We start from the raw sequence: 12,840 nt of genomic DNA on the forward strand, positions 1-12,840 counted from the left end.
TTTAAACAGAGTCTTGCTCTGTCACCCGTGCTGGAGTGCAATGGTGCAATTTCGGCTCACTGCAACCTTCACCTCCCGGGTTCAAGCGATTCTCATGCCTCAGCCTTCCCTGTAGCTGGGATTACAGGTGTGTGCCACCATACCCGGATAATTTTTGTATTTTTAGTAGAGACAGGGTTTAGCTATATTGGCCAGGCTGGTCTTGAACTCCTGGCCTCAAGTGACCTGCCTGCCTTGGCCTCCCAAAGTGGTGGGATTACAGGCATAAGCCTCCGTACCCGGCCTGCAGAGGTAGTTTTTGAGGTGAGTGTTTGAGATCTGCTTTGACCCCAAGAGCACTCTACTTAGCTGTGTCTTTCCCTGGTTCTCTCTGGTCAACTAGCTGGTCTAACATTTAGCTTGCATCTCTCCTGAATCTACCGACTTCCTCTTAATTGCTTTTCACTACACCCTCCATTTTTATAGCACCTTAGCCTTCAGTTTCTCCACACTGAGTGACAAATGAAATCAGTTCTTTTGGAAAGAGATTTAGAGCTCTGAGTTTTAAAGCATGACTCTCTCCCTGGCCAAAAACTCTTACACAAGGCTCTGGAGCTGGGGATGGGAATGGTGGCACAATTCTCTCTGAATAGAACTTCTGCTTTAGGAGCTGGGCACTTGACTGTGAGTGGGCATTACCTTCATTTCTTCTTAGCTTGCCCCTCCCAGGCAATTGGTGCCCCAGTGTTCTCAGCACGTTATGCTGGAAGTAAAGCCACCTTCTAATGAGTGGGGCCTGGGCAGAAGGAAGCCCTCACCTGTCAGCTGCACTCTTCCAGGATTTAGCTTCTGCAACAGATAGCTCAAGGCAGGATGAGAACTTATATCTGTCTGGGAAAAATAGCGTGATCGTCCAAGTATGAGCTGGTGGGAGAGAGTGAGACCTGTGTTTTTGGCTGCACCCTTCTGGAGTGTTTTCATGATGCTGAATTGGAAGTGAGAAGACAAGAAGAGAATCTTGGTTCAAATGCCACAGATTTCGTTGTTCTTATTAAGTTTAGTGGATATTCTTGAAGAAATGTTTCTTTATTTGCCGTTAGGACCATTTCCAAAGAGTTTAAATAGTTATATTCTTTCACCAGTTTCACTGAGGAGTATATCCTCAGACCTCATGTTGCCATGGCAGTGGATCATCAATCATAGTTATTTTAAATTATTGGTCTTATTGTTCCAAAATCTGTGTCATATCTGATTCTAGTTCTGGAGATTAATTTGTTTGTTCAGAATGTTTTATTTTCTTGTCTTTTTTTATTTTCATAATTTTACTTGAAAGCTGGGTTATGTATAAGGCAGTAATCACCGAGGTAAATAGATTTTATGCTTGGGTATGTCTATATCTTTCCTTCTGCTATGTTTTAGGTGGAAGGTTTGCTTAAATCTACTCAGAAGTTGGGCTGAGTTTGACAGTTTGTTTCCCATATATATCTAGTTCTTTCCACCTGGCTTTGCATTTTCCCTTTCTACTACTCCCTAGGAAGGATATGTCCCTTGCTGTCATTCACTATATTTTTACTCAGTATTTGTTAGCATGGTTCTGGAGAGCAGAAAGGGCATTCTCTGATGTTCTGATCACATCTTCATCTTTGGTAAGCACTGAGAGCCTGAGTTTTGGTGGTGTAGACTTCACATGTGTTCATGCCTCTCTTCCACATGTAATGCTGGACCTAGCACACATGCCTGCACCCTCCCCTTCATATAGCTTTTGTTTTCCTGTTTGCTTTCCTCAGCTGCAGTGGATTTCCACCAGTAACTTCATGATATGGGTTTTGTTGTCCTTCTTCCTGCAGATCAAGACTTTTGTTTACTAAGAGAGATGGATCTAGTTGAAATGTCAGCAAGGACTGCTATTTCCCTCTCTTAGCTGGCGCTAGAGGGCAACCTTTTTTGGATTCCCACTGATCTTCACTGGGAACATCTAGTGGACTTTCTAGAGTTAAGCCTGAAGGAAGGTGCAAGTTCCTTTGTGTCTGTGACCCTCGGAGACTTCACATACTCTCATGCTGGTCCTCACTTAGTCTTTAGAAATCAATTGACAATTTCTAGCTCAATTTTCTTTAACTGACCTACGTGGCATTTGATGTTATCTATTTCAGGTAAGGAAATGCTTGGTTACTACTATTTCTCCCACCAAGTGTCTTTCTCTAGATTTGAGGATGATCATTTGCCCTGTGACCTGAGTTCTCTGGTGGTTTTAAGAAAAAATGTTGTATTGCAGTTTATCCAACTTTTCCCCCTATTGTAGATGTGTAAGTTATATTGTTTTCTGCTCTCCGTTTGGAGCTGAAACTGGCAATTGTGTTGTTCATTTTACAACATAATAGTATATTCAATTTAAGGTTCCCTCTGGTTCCCATAAACAACATATACCCTTTTGCTCTAGGAGCTTGTAGCGGACAGACAGTTGGAATCTATTTTAAGAGCATTTTTCTACTTATCCCAAAAACACTTCCTAGGTTTGGGAGAGAAGTGAGGGAGAAGTAAAGTTCATATCCTCTATTAAATGGTTGTGCTTAGCAACATTGGCCATTTTCTATTGGCTTGAATGAACTGGTGATAAATTCAACACAAAGCAGTGTTAAGAACTGCTTTCATTTTTCTGTTATAAAGCTTCGATTTTTTCCCTGTCCTCTTTCCTTTTGGGGTGTGAAGGACACTTCTGTGGGGATGGATATAAAACTTTACAGCATAAAAAATTTAAGGTATTTGTCCTTGTCACAGCCAACTGCAATCTGAATTTGACCAGATAATTTGGGGTTAAGGTAGGAGGGTTGAACCATTCTCTCAGAGTGCAGTGAAACAGCCCCTAGAACAGTTTGGGTAGGTATGTAGTTGGAAAAATAATCCCAATCTATTTTGCTCAGACTCTCAGAAGAGCCTTGATTGTGCCTAGACCTGTTTTGGTGTTTATGTGGTGATTTCAGTTCTGTGTTTGCTTGGAACAATGCTTCTAGTGTTTGAGTCAACTCAGGCCCCAAAATTTAAGGAACCCCAAGCAAAAAGACCTTGCCTGTAGGAGCATGTGTTCCTACAATTCAAAAGAAAAGGGATGCTACCACCTGTCTGAACACCCACATTCACTGCAGAAACAGTTCGCAATTTGGGGGGCAGTACGGTAAAGCTGTGAATTGGTGTGAAAATGCCTCTCTAAGGCATTGATGACAGAGGCAGCAATGCCACTGTGAGCCTTGTTCTTTAGGTTTGTCATCCAAGGAAACATCACTTTGCTGACATCCTAAAGGACTGGTTGGACAATAAAGTGAAAATGAAAATGAAATCCTTGGTTTAGGAAAGGAAACTGGCTGGGCATGGTGGCTCACACCTGAAATCCCAGCACTTTGGGAGGCCGAGGCGGGTGGATCACTTGAGGTCAGGAGTTCAAGACCAGCCTGACCAACATGATGAAACCCGGTCTTTGCTAAAAGTACAAAAATTAGCCAGGCACAGTGGCATGTGTCTGTAATCCCAGCTACTCAGGAGGCTGAGACAGGAGAATCGCTTGAACCCAGGAGGCGGAGGTTGTAGTGAGCCGAGATTGCACCACTCCACTCCAGTCTGGGTGACAGAGCAAGGAACCATCTAAAAAAAAAAAAAAAGTAAAGGAAAGGAAACTAGCTAAGAATTATTGCATTAGAGCCAGATAAACCTGGATTTCAATCTGGGCTCTTCTCTTTATTGGAATGGAACATTGAATAAATCATTTTCCTCTTTGAACCTCAGTTCAATCACCTATATAGAGGGCATAAATAACAGCTCTCTCAGAAATCAATCTCCTATGTAGAGGGCATAAATAACAGCTCTCTGAGAAATCTTGTCAGAATTAAAGGAGCTAGAAATATGAAGAAGTGGGCTATGAATAGTGGTGATTTTTGTCACTTCTAGACCACAGTGTAGAAAAGTGACTGAGATCCTCATACACGCTCTCTCTTTGCTGCAATGGATCCTGACAGACTATGAGGAGCAGAGCTTCTCTATCCCCAACCTTCATGAAGTTTGAGAAACCTTTGCTGTGTTAAGCCACTGAGGTTTGGGAGCTGTTAGCTACTTCAGCATAAGCTTAGCCTAACCTGACAAACACAAATGGTCCTCCAAGTTAAGCAACAGAGTCACTGGGATGCTTGCTAAAATAAACATTGTATGTGGTAAAGCCATATTGGGGGTAGGCAATAGATAATGGGGTTATGATGGTAAGAAAGAATTACTCCATTATCATATCAGAAAATCTTAATGACTAAAATAAACAAGTCAAGAAATAGCAGTTGCAAGTCATACATCTGATAAGGGACTTATGTTCAGAATAAACAAAGAACTTTTACAACTCATCAATAAGAAAACAATCCAATTTAGAAAGAGACAAAAGATCTGGATACATATTTCTCCAAAGAAGAGATGCAAATGGCTAATAAGCACATAAAAAGATGATGAACATCATCAGCAATTAGAAAAATGCCAATTAAAACCACAATATGATGCCACTTCATATCCACTAAGACAGTTTAAATCAAAAATACAGGCAATAACAAGTGTTGGTGAGGATATGGATAAATTGGGAACTTCCTACACTGCTGGTGGGATTGTCAAATACCATAGTTGCTTTGGAAAACAGTTTGGAAGTTCCTCAAAATCTAAACAGAGTTATCATTACTTTGCAATTCCACTTCTAGGTGTATACATAAGAGAATCAAAAATATATCTACACACAAAATATGTATACAAAGTTTAGTAATGATATGTGCTACAATATGAATGAACCTTGAAAATATGGCAAGTGAAAGAAGCAAGACACAAGAGGCCAAATATTGTATTATTCAATTAATACAAAATGTCCAGGATAGGCAAATCCATAGAGAAAGAAAGGAGGTCAGTGCTTGCCAGATGCTAGGAGAACAGGGGAGTGGGCATGACATTATGTGCTAATGGATATGGGATTTCTTCTTAAGGTGATGAAAATATCCTGGAACCAGATAGTGATAATGACTTCAGAAGTCTGCTAATATACTAAACACCACTGAATTGTATACTGTAAAAGGGTGAATGTTATGGTATGTGAATTACCTTTTAATAAAGCTGTTAAAAAATAAATAGCAGCATATACATATTATTCAGAAATGTGGAGGTAAATGTCAGATTAAAACAAAATTATGGTAGTTGCCTATGGTAGTAGCCTCTGGGGAGTGGGAATGTGGAATGGCAAGGAAAACTGCAGTTTTTAATAATTAAAAAAAACTCTTGTACTATAGGATTTAAAAAATTTGTGTGTGTATTCATTTGATAAAAATGAAAATGAGCTAAAAGCAAAAGGCACATGCAGACACACACACACAAACACACACACACACACACACACACATTGTGGAGACAAATCAGAAGAGATTCTGACACATTGGGTCTGAGGTGGGAGCCAGGAACCTGCATTTTCAACAAGATATTTAGGTGATTTTGATGCAAGAGGTCTGCTAGTAAGTAGCAAACTTTGAAAAACACTACTATATCCAATGTTAAAATCATTTAAAAATGAATTTTGATATAATCCATCTCCCGCTGTGTTCCTTTTGATGTGGCAAGTATCAGTTGCTAAAGAATAACATTACAGTTTCAAGGCTATGTATTCAATCGGGCAGAACTGGGCCAAGAACTGAGGCCTTTTGACTCAATAACTAACATAGTTACTTTTAAGCTTCTTATTATGTGCCCTATGAAGTAACAAAAATGAGTAAGATAACTCTGCCTTTAAAGGGCCAAGTCTACTAAGGTAATTGCTAATGCCCTGACAAATATCATTAGTCTAAGATTTTATTGAAGCATTTTTCCCACATTCACATCAGTGATTAACATAACTATAAAGGAGAAAGAGAGGGACATTTTCCACAGAATATGGGAACCTATTGGCGCGCATTCAATTCACCACCTTGAAAGACTCTAGCCAAACCAGCAACAATGGGCGGCCTTTAGAGGGTGCAGGATCCTGGAGAGGGGGCCACAACATTAAAAAAACCCCAAAACAAATGTGCCATCAACAGGGCAAGTGGCACCTATCTTCTCAGCTTCCTTGTACCTATTTTTAGGCCACAGTGAAGATCGGTCTTCTTTAAGGCCACAGTTGTGAGGATCTCTCAGCCAACATTCCACACCCTCACCAACTGTCTGGATGGTTACTCATTGTAGTGCAGGGGAGAGGCCAGGAGCCAGCCTAACATAGGTCAGCAGACTTCTAAGCGTCACATCTGATCTACTCGTCCACAGTCCTGGGAGGTAAGTTTTTTAGCCGCATTTCCACACAAGGCGTGTCCGCCTTGGACGCAATGAATCTGTAGATAAACTGCCAAGGTGCATTCCCCAACTTCAAGTGCCCAGGTGCGTAATGTGCAGTTTTACCTACCATTTTGTTGTTCCAAAAGAATTGTAGTGTCTCCACTGCCTTCATATGATCAATGAATAGTTCTTTTGATTGCTTAGTATTTACTGGTTTTCCTATTTTGTATTACCTTGAGATTCCTTTAAAAACAAAATATAGCCTGTGTTTTTTAGGATTAGAAAAAAAGTACATAGAGAAAAAGAATGAGATTTTCAGTCTCCACCACACAAAGAATAATCATTATTTCTCTTCTGGTCTACTCAATTGCATAGTGGTCCCCCATTGATGGATGTATTATGTAAACATTCTTATTTTTCAGAAATGGACTGATACGTGTATACATGGTTCTTGAAAACTCTTTTTATTGTTGATTTTACAATGTACCGATGAACATTTATTCCATTGGCACATGGGTGATAAATCCTCTACTAAAAGCAGAGCATGTAGGTAGGTCAAAAGTCTGCTGGTAACAAGAGTGACACCTAAAGGAAAGTATCAGCTTAAGGTTAAAGCACATAGCCCGGCAAATGCCTGCCAGGAAAAGCAGGACTGGCAATATTCCCATTAGAGAAATCAGAATTAAAGGCCAAAGACATTAAACATATGGGACATCTTCTAAGTCTTTCTGGCCCCTACCTCCACCCCTCACTCCCCTTACACCCCGTTGGCCCCTTGGGGCGAATGGATCCTGTACATCTCTTTGCATCCAATGAAAACCACCCATTTTCTGCTTTTCCTTAGCTCCTCCTGAGCCCTTGACACATCACCACATTCTCTCATCATCTCCTCACTGCTCAGATGCCTTTCTTGTAAGTCCTCCTGAGAGTCCCTGGGGGAATCGTCCGTCCCCTGTCCGTTTTCTTTTGCTTTCCGGGGCACATAATCTTCAGCCGGGCGCTTTTCGGCGGCCCGCGGCTGGCTCTCTGGCTTTGCCTGGGAGGCTGGCTTATCCTCACTTTGTGGCTTGCCCTCACCTTCGGACTTGCCCTGCTTTTCCTGGCTTCCCTCATCTTCCGGTTGTCCCTCATCACCTGGCTCTCCCTCATCCTCTCGCTTTCCCTCACATTCTGTCTTCCCCTCCATGTCCGGCTTTTCTTCCTCATCTGACTTTGCTTCATCTTCTGTACTTCCTTCATCTTCTGGCTTTCCCTCACTTTCTAGGTTTCTTTCATTCTCTGGCTTTCCTTCATTTTCTTTGTAGAGCTTTTCCATGTTGAGATGTTCCCTTCTTTGCCTTTCCTAGGAGACAAAAAGAAAACACAGGACACTAGGGCTTTGGGAGTTGAACACAGGTCCTGATAGTACTTGCCTTTCTTAACTTAAGGTTTTCCTGACCCTATCCCATCTTCCAGGTACACTCCCACCCTTACATTCCTTCCTTTCCTTTTCACTTTACAAATGTTCACATGAGCCAGTCTTACAGAAACTTCCACAGGTGCTTCTCCCTACATTTAAAGAGGATGTCCTGAGAAATGCATAGGAGCATATTGGCCCTTAAACTTTGCTCTGGCCTTGGCTATGCCTACCCATACCAATTTTAACTGAGTAGTTCCAATTTACACTGACCTGCAGAAATCCTGGGCAGTTTTCTTCTTTTTCCCCTTACAAGCAGTTGTAAGACTTATAAAACTGCAGACAGAACAGAACCATAGCCAGTTCTCAGATTTCAGGGCTACTCTTATATCCTCAAGGGGCATCACAGATGCTACATCTCCATTCTCTTACTTTCTTATTCTCCCCTCTATCCTCACCAGCCATAGATCACCATATTCCCTAAGGGTCTTGACGGCAGTCATGTATCCCGAAACTGCAAGAGGGAGGATTGGAGGAGGGGTGGCAGGCAGTGGGCTCCCCAACTTCTGTTCTGGCTTAAGTCACTCCTACTCCCAAGGGTCCTGGTGCAGTAGCCCTCTCCCACTGACCTGCACTGATACTGCAGGTCTTTCCTTTTCTTGTCTGGGTTAGTGTCCACAACCACAGACCTGAAGACCTGCAGAAAGACAAGAAACAGGTGGGTGAATGAGAAATTGAGAAAGTGAATGACTGGTAACTTGGACACTGGTTCTTTGGGACCTTATTTGTCAAAACTTTCCCAGCTCCTATCACCTCCTTGCCCTTTCCCTTGCCTTCTCTGATTCCCCTTCCGCAGCTCCTTCTTAAGAGCCTCCATTGTTCTACTTCTGGGAAACAGGCGAGAAAGATTATTTCCAAAGCGTTTCAATGTTTCTGAATCTTCCTCCCAAATTTTTATCTCACTTTTCTGGCACGAAAATGAGTGGGGTTAGAGACAAGAATGTTCTGAAGACAGAGTGTTCTGCTGCACTCAGATCTCTACATTCCAAATCCCTCACCTCAGGGTAGCCAAATAGCAGAGCCCACCACTTCTCTGAAAATGGTGGTGACAGAGACAGGGGGCCAGGCAGAAATGTCCAAAACACCCCTGCCACCTCCTTCCTCCCCACATACACAGAAAGCCCACATTTTCCTGCAATGCAAGAGACAAATTATTTCCAAACCCGGTAACATTTTTGGTCTTGCTGCTACCTCATCTCAATCCTCCTAGTTCAGAAGCCACTCCTCCTGGATAGGGAGCTGATCCCCAGATCAAACCTCTGTCTCCCTTTTTCTACAGCACCTCCTTCCCCTGACCCCCTTAGCCCACCATTTCCGTCTCCAAAATGGAAGGAGGATGGAGAAAAGACACCGGGAACTCAGGCCTGGACCCGTTGCAGGGTCCGCCCTCCGCAGCCTGGGGTCACTGACTGCGCCCGCCTCCCGCTGCCTTGCAGGGATCAGGCTGTTTTCTCGCCGTTTCATCGCTGTTCTCTTCCCTGGTCCTCCTCCTCCTCCATCAGACATCGCCGGTCGCCCGCCTCCTAGGAGTTCCCAACTGGTACCCAATTCACAACCCTTGACCTCTCTCGAGTTCCGCCCCCCTCCCTCCTCCCCGCCCCGCACCAAGCCCTCCATTTCTTGCACCAAATGAGTGAGCGTCGGGAAAGGAGTGGAGAGAATCCAGTCCTGGACCCGCTCTGGTCTTTGCCCTCTGCCATCCCAACCACAGGGATCCACAGGAGGCTATGGATTCGTAGCCATCTCGGGAAAATGACTCTTTCTCACATTTCCTTCTGCCAGAAGCCTGCACTTCTCCAGGGAAATAAAAGCTGGTACCCATACCTCTTGCCCAACACAAAAAAAATTTCTGCGCCAAAATGAATGGGGGTGGAACGGGGCGGTATCTAGAAAGCAGATCCGATCCTCTGTAGCCTATGTCCATTGCCATCCCTACCTCAGGGGTCCCCGACTTGTACCGACCTGCAGGGCTGTAGGGCAGTTGCCTTCTCTGTCCCTCAGTCTGAAGTCTGCCTTCCTCCACGGAAACAGAGAGCTGGTACCTGGAGGAGAGGGACTTCTGCACACGTCGGCTTCAGATCACGTGAGAAAAACGTCACCAGTGGGCTCGGGTCCCTAGTTCCCCTCCCACCCGCAGAAAGTGCGTCAGGAGCCAGCCCACTTCTTCCCTTCACTAGTCTCTCCGTCTGAGCGCCCTCCGCACCCCCGACCCCCGCTTAGCCCTCTCTCTTGCCCCACAGCACGGGGCCCTGTCACTAATTTTGGTCTTTGCTAATCCCAGAAGTCAAATGTGGCCCTTTCTCTGTGTGGTATGTATTTATTCTTCCGTGGTTATCAGGGAGGGGCTGCACCTTCTTCTAGAGCTATTGGCCATTGGTACATCTCGGAGGAATTTTTTTTCTTTCTCTCCTGTTATCCTAAGACACCTACTCGATCTAATTCTACACGCAGCCACTGATGTTCATTCTGCCTGTGGACCAGGTCTTCTCATAATGGGTACAAGGTGGATTGTCAAGTAGGGATACAAGTAGTCAAAATAGGGGTTTTATTTTTTTAATATTTTTGGTCTTATTTAATTCACTCTCCTCAGCATGGATTATTCTTATAAGCACAAAATTAAATAAAGCAATTTCATTTATGAGAAAGTGTTTAAGAGAGAGAAAAACTTAAAAGATTTCAAAATTTTTTACTCAGAAGAGAGACCAAATTAAATTCATAATATTATCTTTTGCCATGTACACAAGGAATTCAATTGGCAACAAGCAAAATATACAATAAAAAAATTTCATAAATAGCTGGTTCTCTCACGTTCTATTTAAAACACACACACACACACACACACACACACACACACACACACACAACTTAATGTTCCCAAACGATTACTGAGTGCTAAATAGACTTGCTGGAATCTGATGGTTGACAGAAAATTCAAAAATGTCTCTTTAAAAAATTTGGCCCATGGCTATTTTCATTCAAAGGTTTAGCTCTAGGCAAAGGGAAGAGCTGTGAGACCAAGGCAGCAGGAGATGTGAAGGATGCAGAAATGGTCCTATCCTCCCTGCTCTGCCAAGATCAGGGGAAGGTGTTGTCCTCCACCCCCTCATATTCTAGAATTTCTCATCCCCTGCATTCAGGCACATGACTCTGTTGCTCACTCCAAGAATATACCTGGACAGGTGACCAAGGTGGTGATATGAGTAAATGCCTTTGACTCCTTCCCTCCTCCCTGCCTCTAATTCCCACAGGGATAACCCAGCCCCAGCAGAGAGTGGAGCATTGTTCATGCCACTAAAAAAACCAGAACAGATCTCTTCTAGACCCTTGCAGCTGAGGGCCTTCATGAGGCCTGAAGAAGTGATTGCTGGGGTAGAGTCCCCTGCAACCTGCCTGTTCTCTGCCCTTATTCATAGTGCCTGAGTGAAAACCTCCCTAGACCCTGTCTGCTGCCTCCTGCCTAGCCTAAAAGGTGCAGTCTGGTGCAGTCTGGTGGGCCTCTCACCCCCAAACTCTGTGTCTCCAGGGAACCCAGAGGGAGCCTAACCTTGCTGCAGGGTTGCTGCCTGTCAGTCCATACTAAACTATGACTGTCTGAGCAAATTTAGGCCAGTGTCTAAGGAGTTCCGCCATGCTGTCCATATTGACCTAGACCAAGTATTCCCAATTGATGAAGTCTGTGGGCCACCTGGAATGGTATGTAAAATTGCATATGTTTAGGAAGTAGTGGAGTATGCACACTCTTGTGAGAAGATCTGTACCCTAGGAACCTGAATAATGTTTTGTTCTATGTGCACACCCCATTCTGATTATCCATCATGTTGATGAATATTTGGGTCATTTTCATCTTTTAGCTGTTGTAAATAATGCTGCCATATACAATCATGTATAAGCTTTTGTGTGGATGTATGTTTTTATTTTATATAAGCAAGTTGACATCATGAAAAAGAGGAAACCATAAGGTAAGGACAGAAAGAAGAAGCAGCTGCCTGACAAAGAGATAAGAAGGGGAAGACACAAATAGCAGCTGAGCCATGTTAAAGAGAGCTCATCTATTCCTTGGGTTCAGGCATTATTAACCAAATAACCCCTAAAACTTATGTTCGAACTTTTGTGTGTGTGTGTGTGTGTGTGTGTGTGTGTGTGGTGGTGGTGGTTTCACTCTGTTGTCCAGGCTAGAGTTCAGTGGTGCAATTATAGTTCACTGTAGCCTCAAACTCCTGGGCTCAAGGGATCTTCTCCCCTCAACCTTCCGAGTAACTGGGACTACAGGTGCACGTCACAACTCCCAGCTAATTTCTTTAAATTTTTGTACAAACAGTGTCTCCCTACATTGCCGAGGTTGGTCTCCAATTCTTGATCTCAAGTGAGACCCCTGCCTCAGCCTCCCGAAGCACTGGGATTACAGGCATGAGCCACCGCACCTAGGCTGGATATATACATTTTTATTGTATGTGCACATTTGCTGAGAATAGCATCCATTGCTCTCATTAGATGTTCAAAGGGGTATGTAATATTAAAAGGATGAAGGCCATTGACCCAAAGAATATACGTCTGTATACATTTTTTTCCAAATCGTGCTATCTTTATTCTCTTTTTAAAAGAGAAATTCACGTAACATAGAATTAACCATTTTAAAGTGTACAGTTCAGTGATATGTATAGTACACTCAAAATATTGTGTAACCATCACCTCTATTTAGTTTCAAAACAGTTTCATCAATCTGAAAAGAGACCCCATACCCATTAAGCAGTCATTCTCAATTCCCTTTTCCCCCTAGTCCCTAGCAATGACTTATCTGCTTTCTATCTTTATGAATTTACCTATTCTAGATATTTCCCATAAATGGAATTGTACAATATGTGACCTTTTGTGTCTGGCTTCTTTCACTTAGCATAATGTTTTCAAGGTTCATCTACACTGTAGCATGTGCAATACTTCATTCCTTTTTATGAATTAATATTTCATTTTATGTGCATACCACATTCTGTTTATCCAATATACGTTGATAGATATTTGGATTGTTTTGCCTGGCTGTTGTGAATAATGCTACCAGAAACAATTATGTATAAGTTTTTTTTTTTTTTTTTTTTTTTTTT

The 12,840-nt window shown here is 42.9% G+C and overlaps 1 protein-coding gene across 1 annotated transcript; it reads right to left on the bottom strand.

Moving 5' to 3' along the window:
• Positions 1 to 6,731: 6,731 nt before the first annotated feature.
• Positions 6,732 to 9,906, bottom strand: TCEAL5 (transcription elongation factor A like 5). The gene is given in 4 exon segments (XM_017885376.1): positions 6,732 to 7,126; positions 7,129 to 7,630; positions 8,314 to 8,381; positions 9,707 to 9,906. Coding segments are annotated over 2 exon segments (615 nt in total). The 5' UTR covers positions 7,604 to 7,630; positions 8,314 to 8,381; positions 9,707 to 9,906; the 3' UTR covers positions 6,732 to 6,986.
• Positions 9,907 to 12,840: the final 2,934 nt, after the last annotated feature.

Source organism: Rhinopithecus bieti, unplaced genomic scaffold (genome assembly GCF_001698545.2).
Source record: "Rhinopithecus bieti isolate Rb0 unplaced genomic scaffold, ASM169854v2 scaffold_15251, whole genome shotgun sequence".
NCBI lineage: Eukaryota > Metazoa > Chordata > Mammalia > Primates > Cercopithecidae > Rhinopithecus > Rhinopithecus bieti.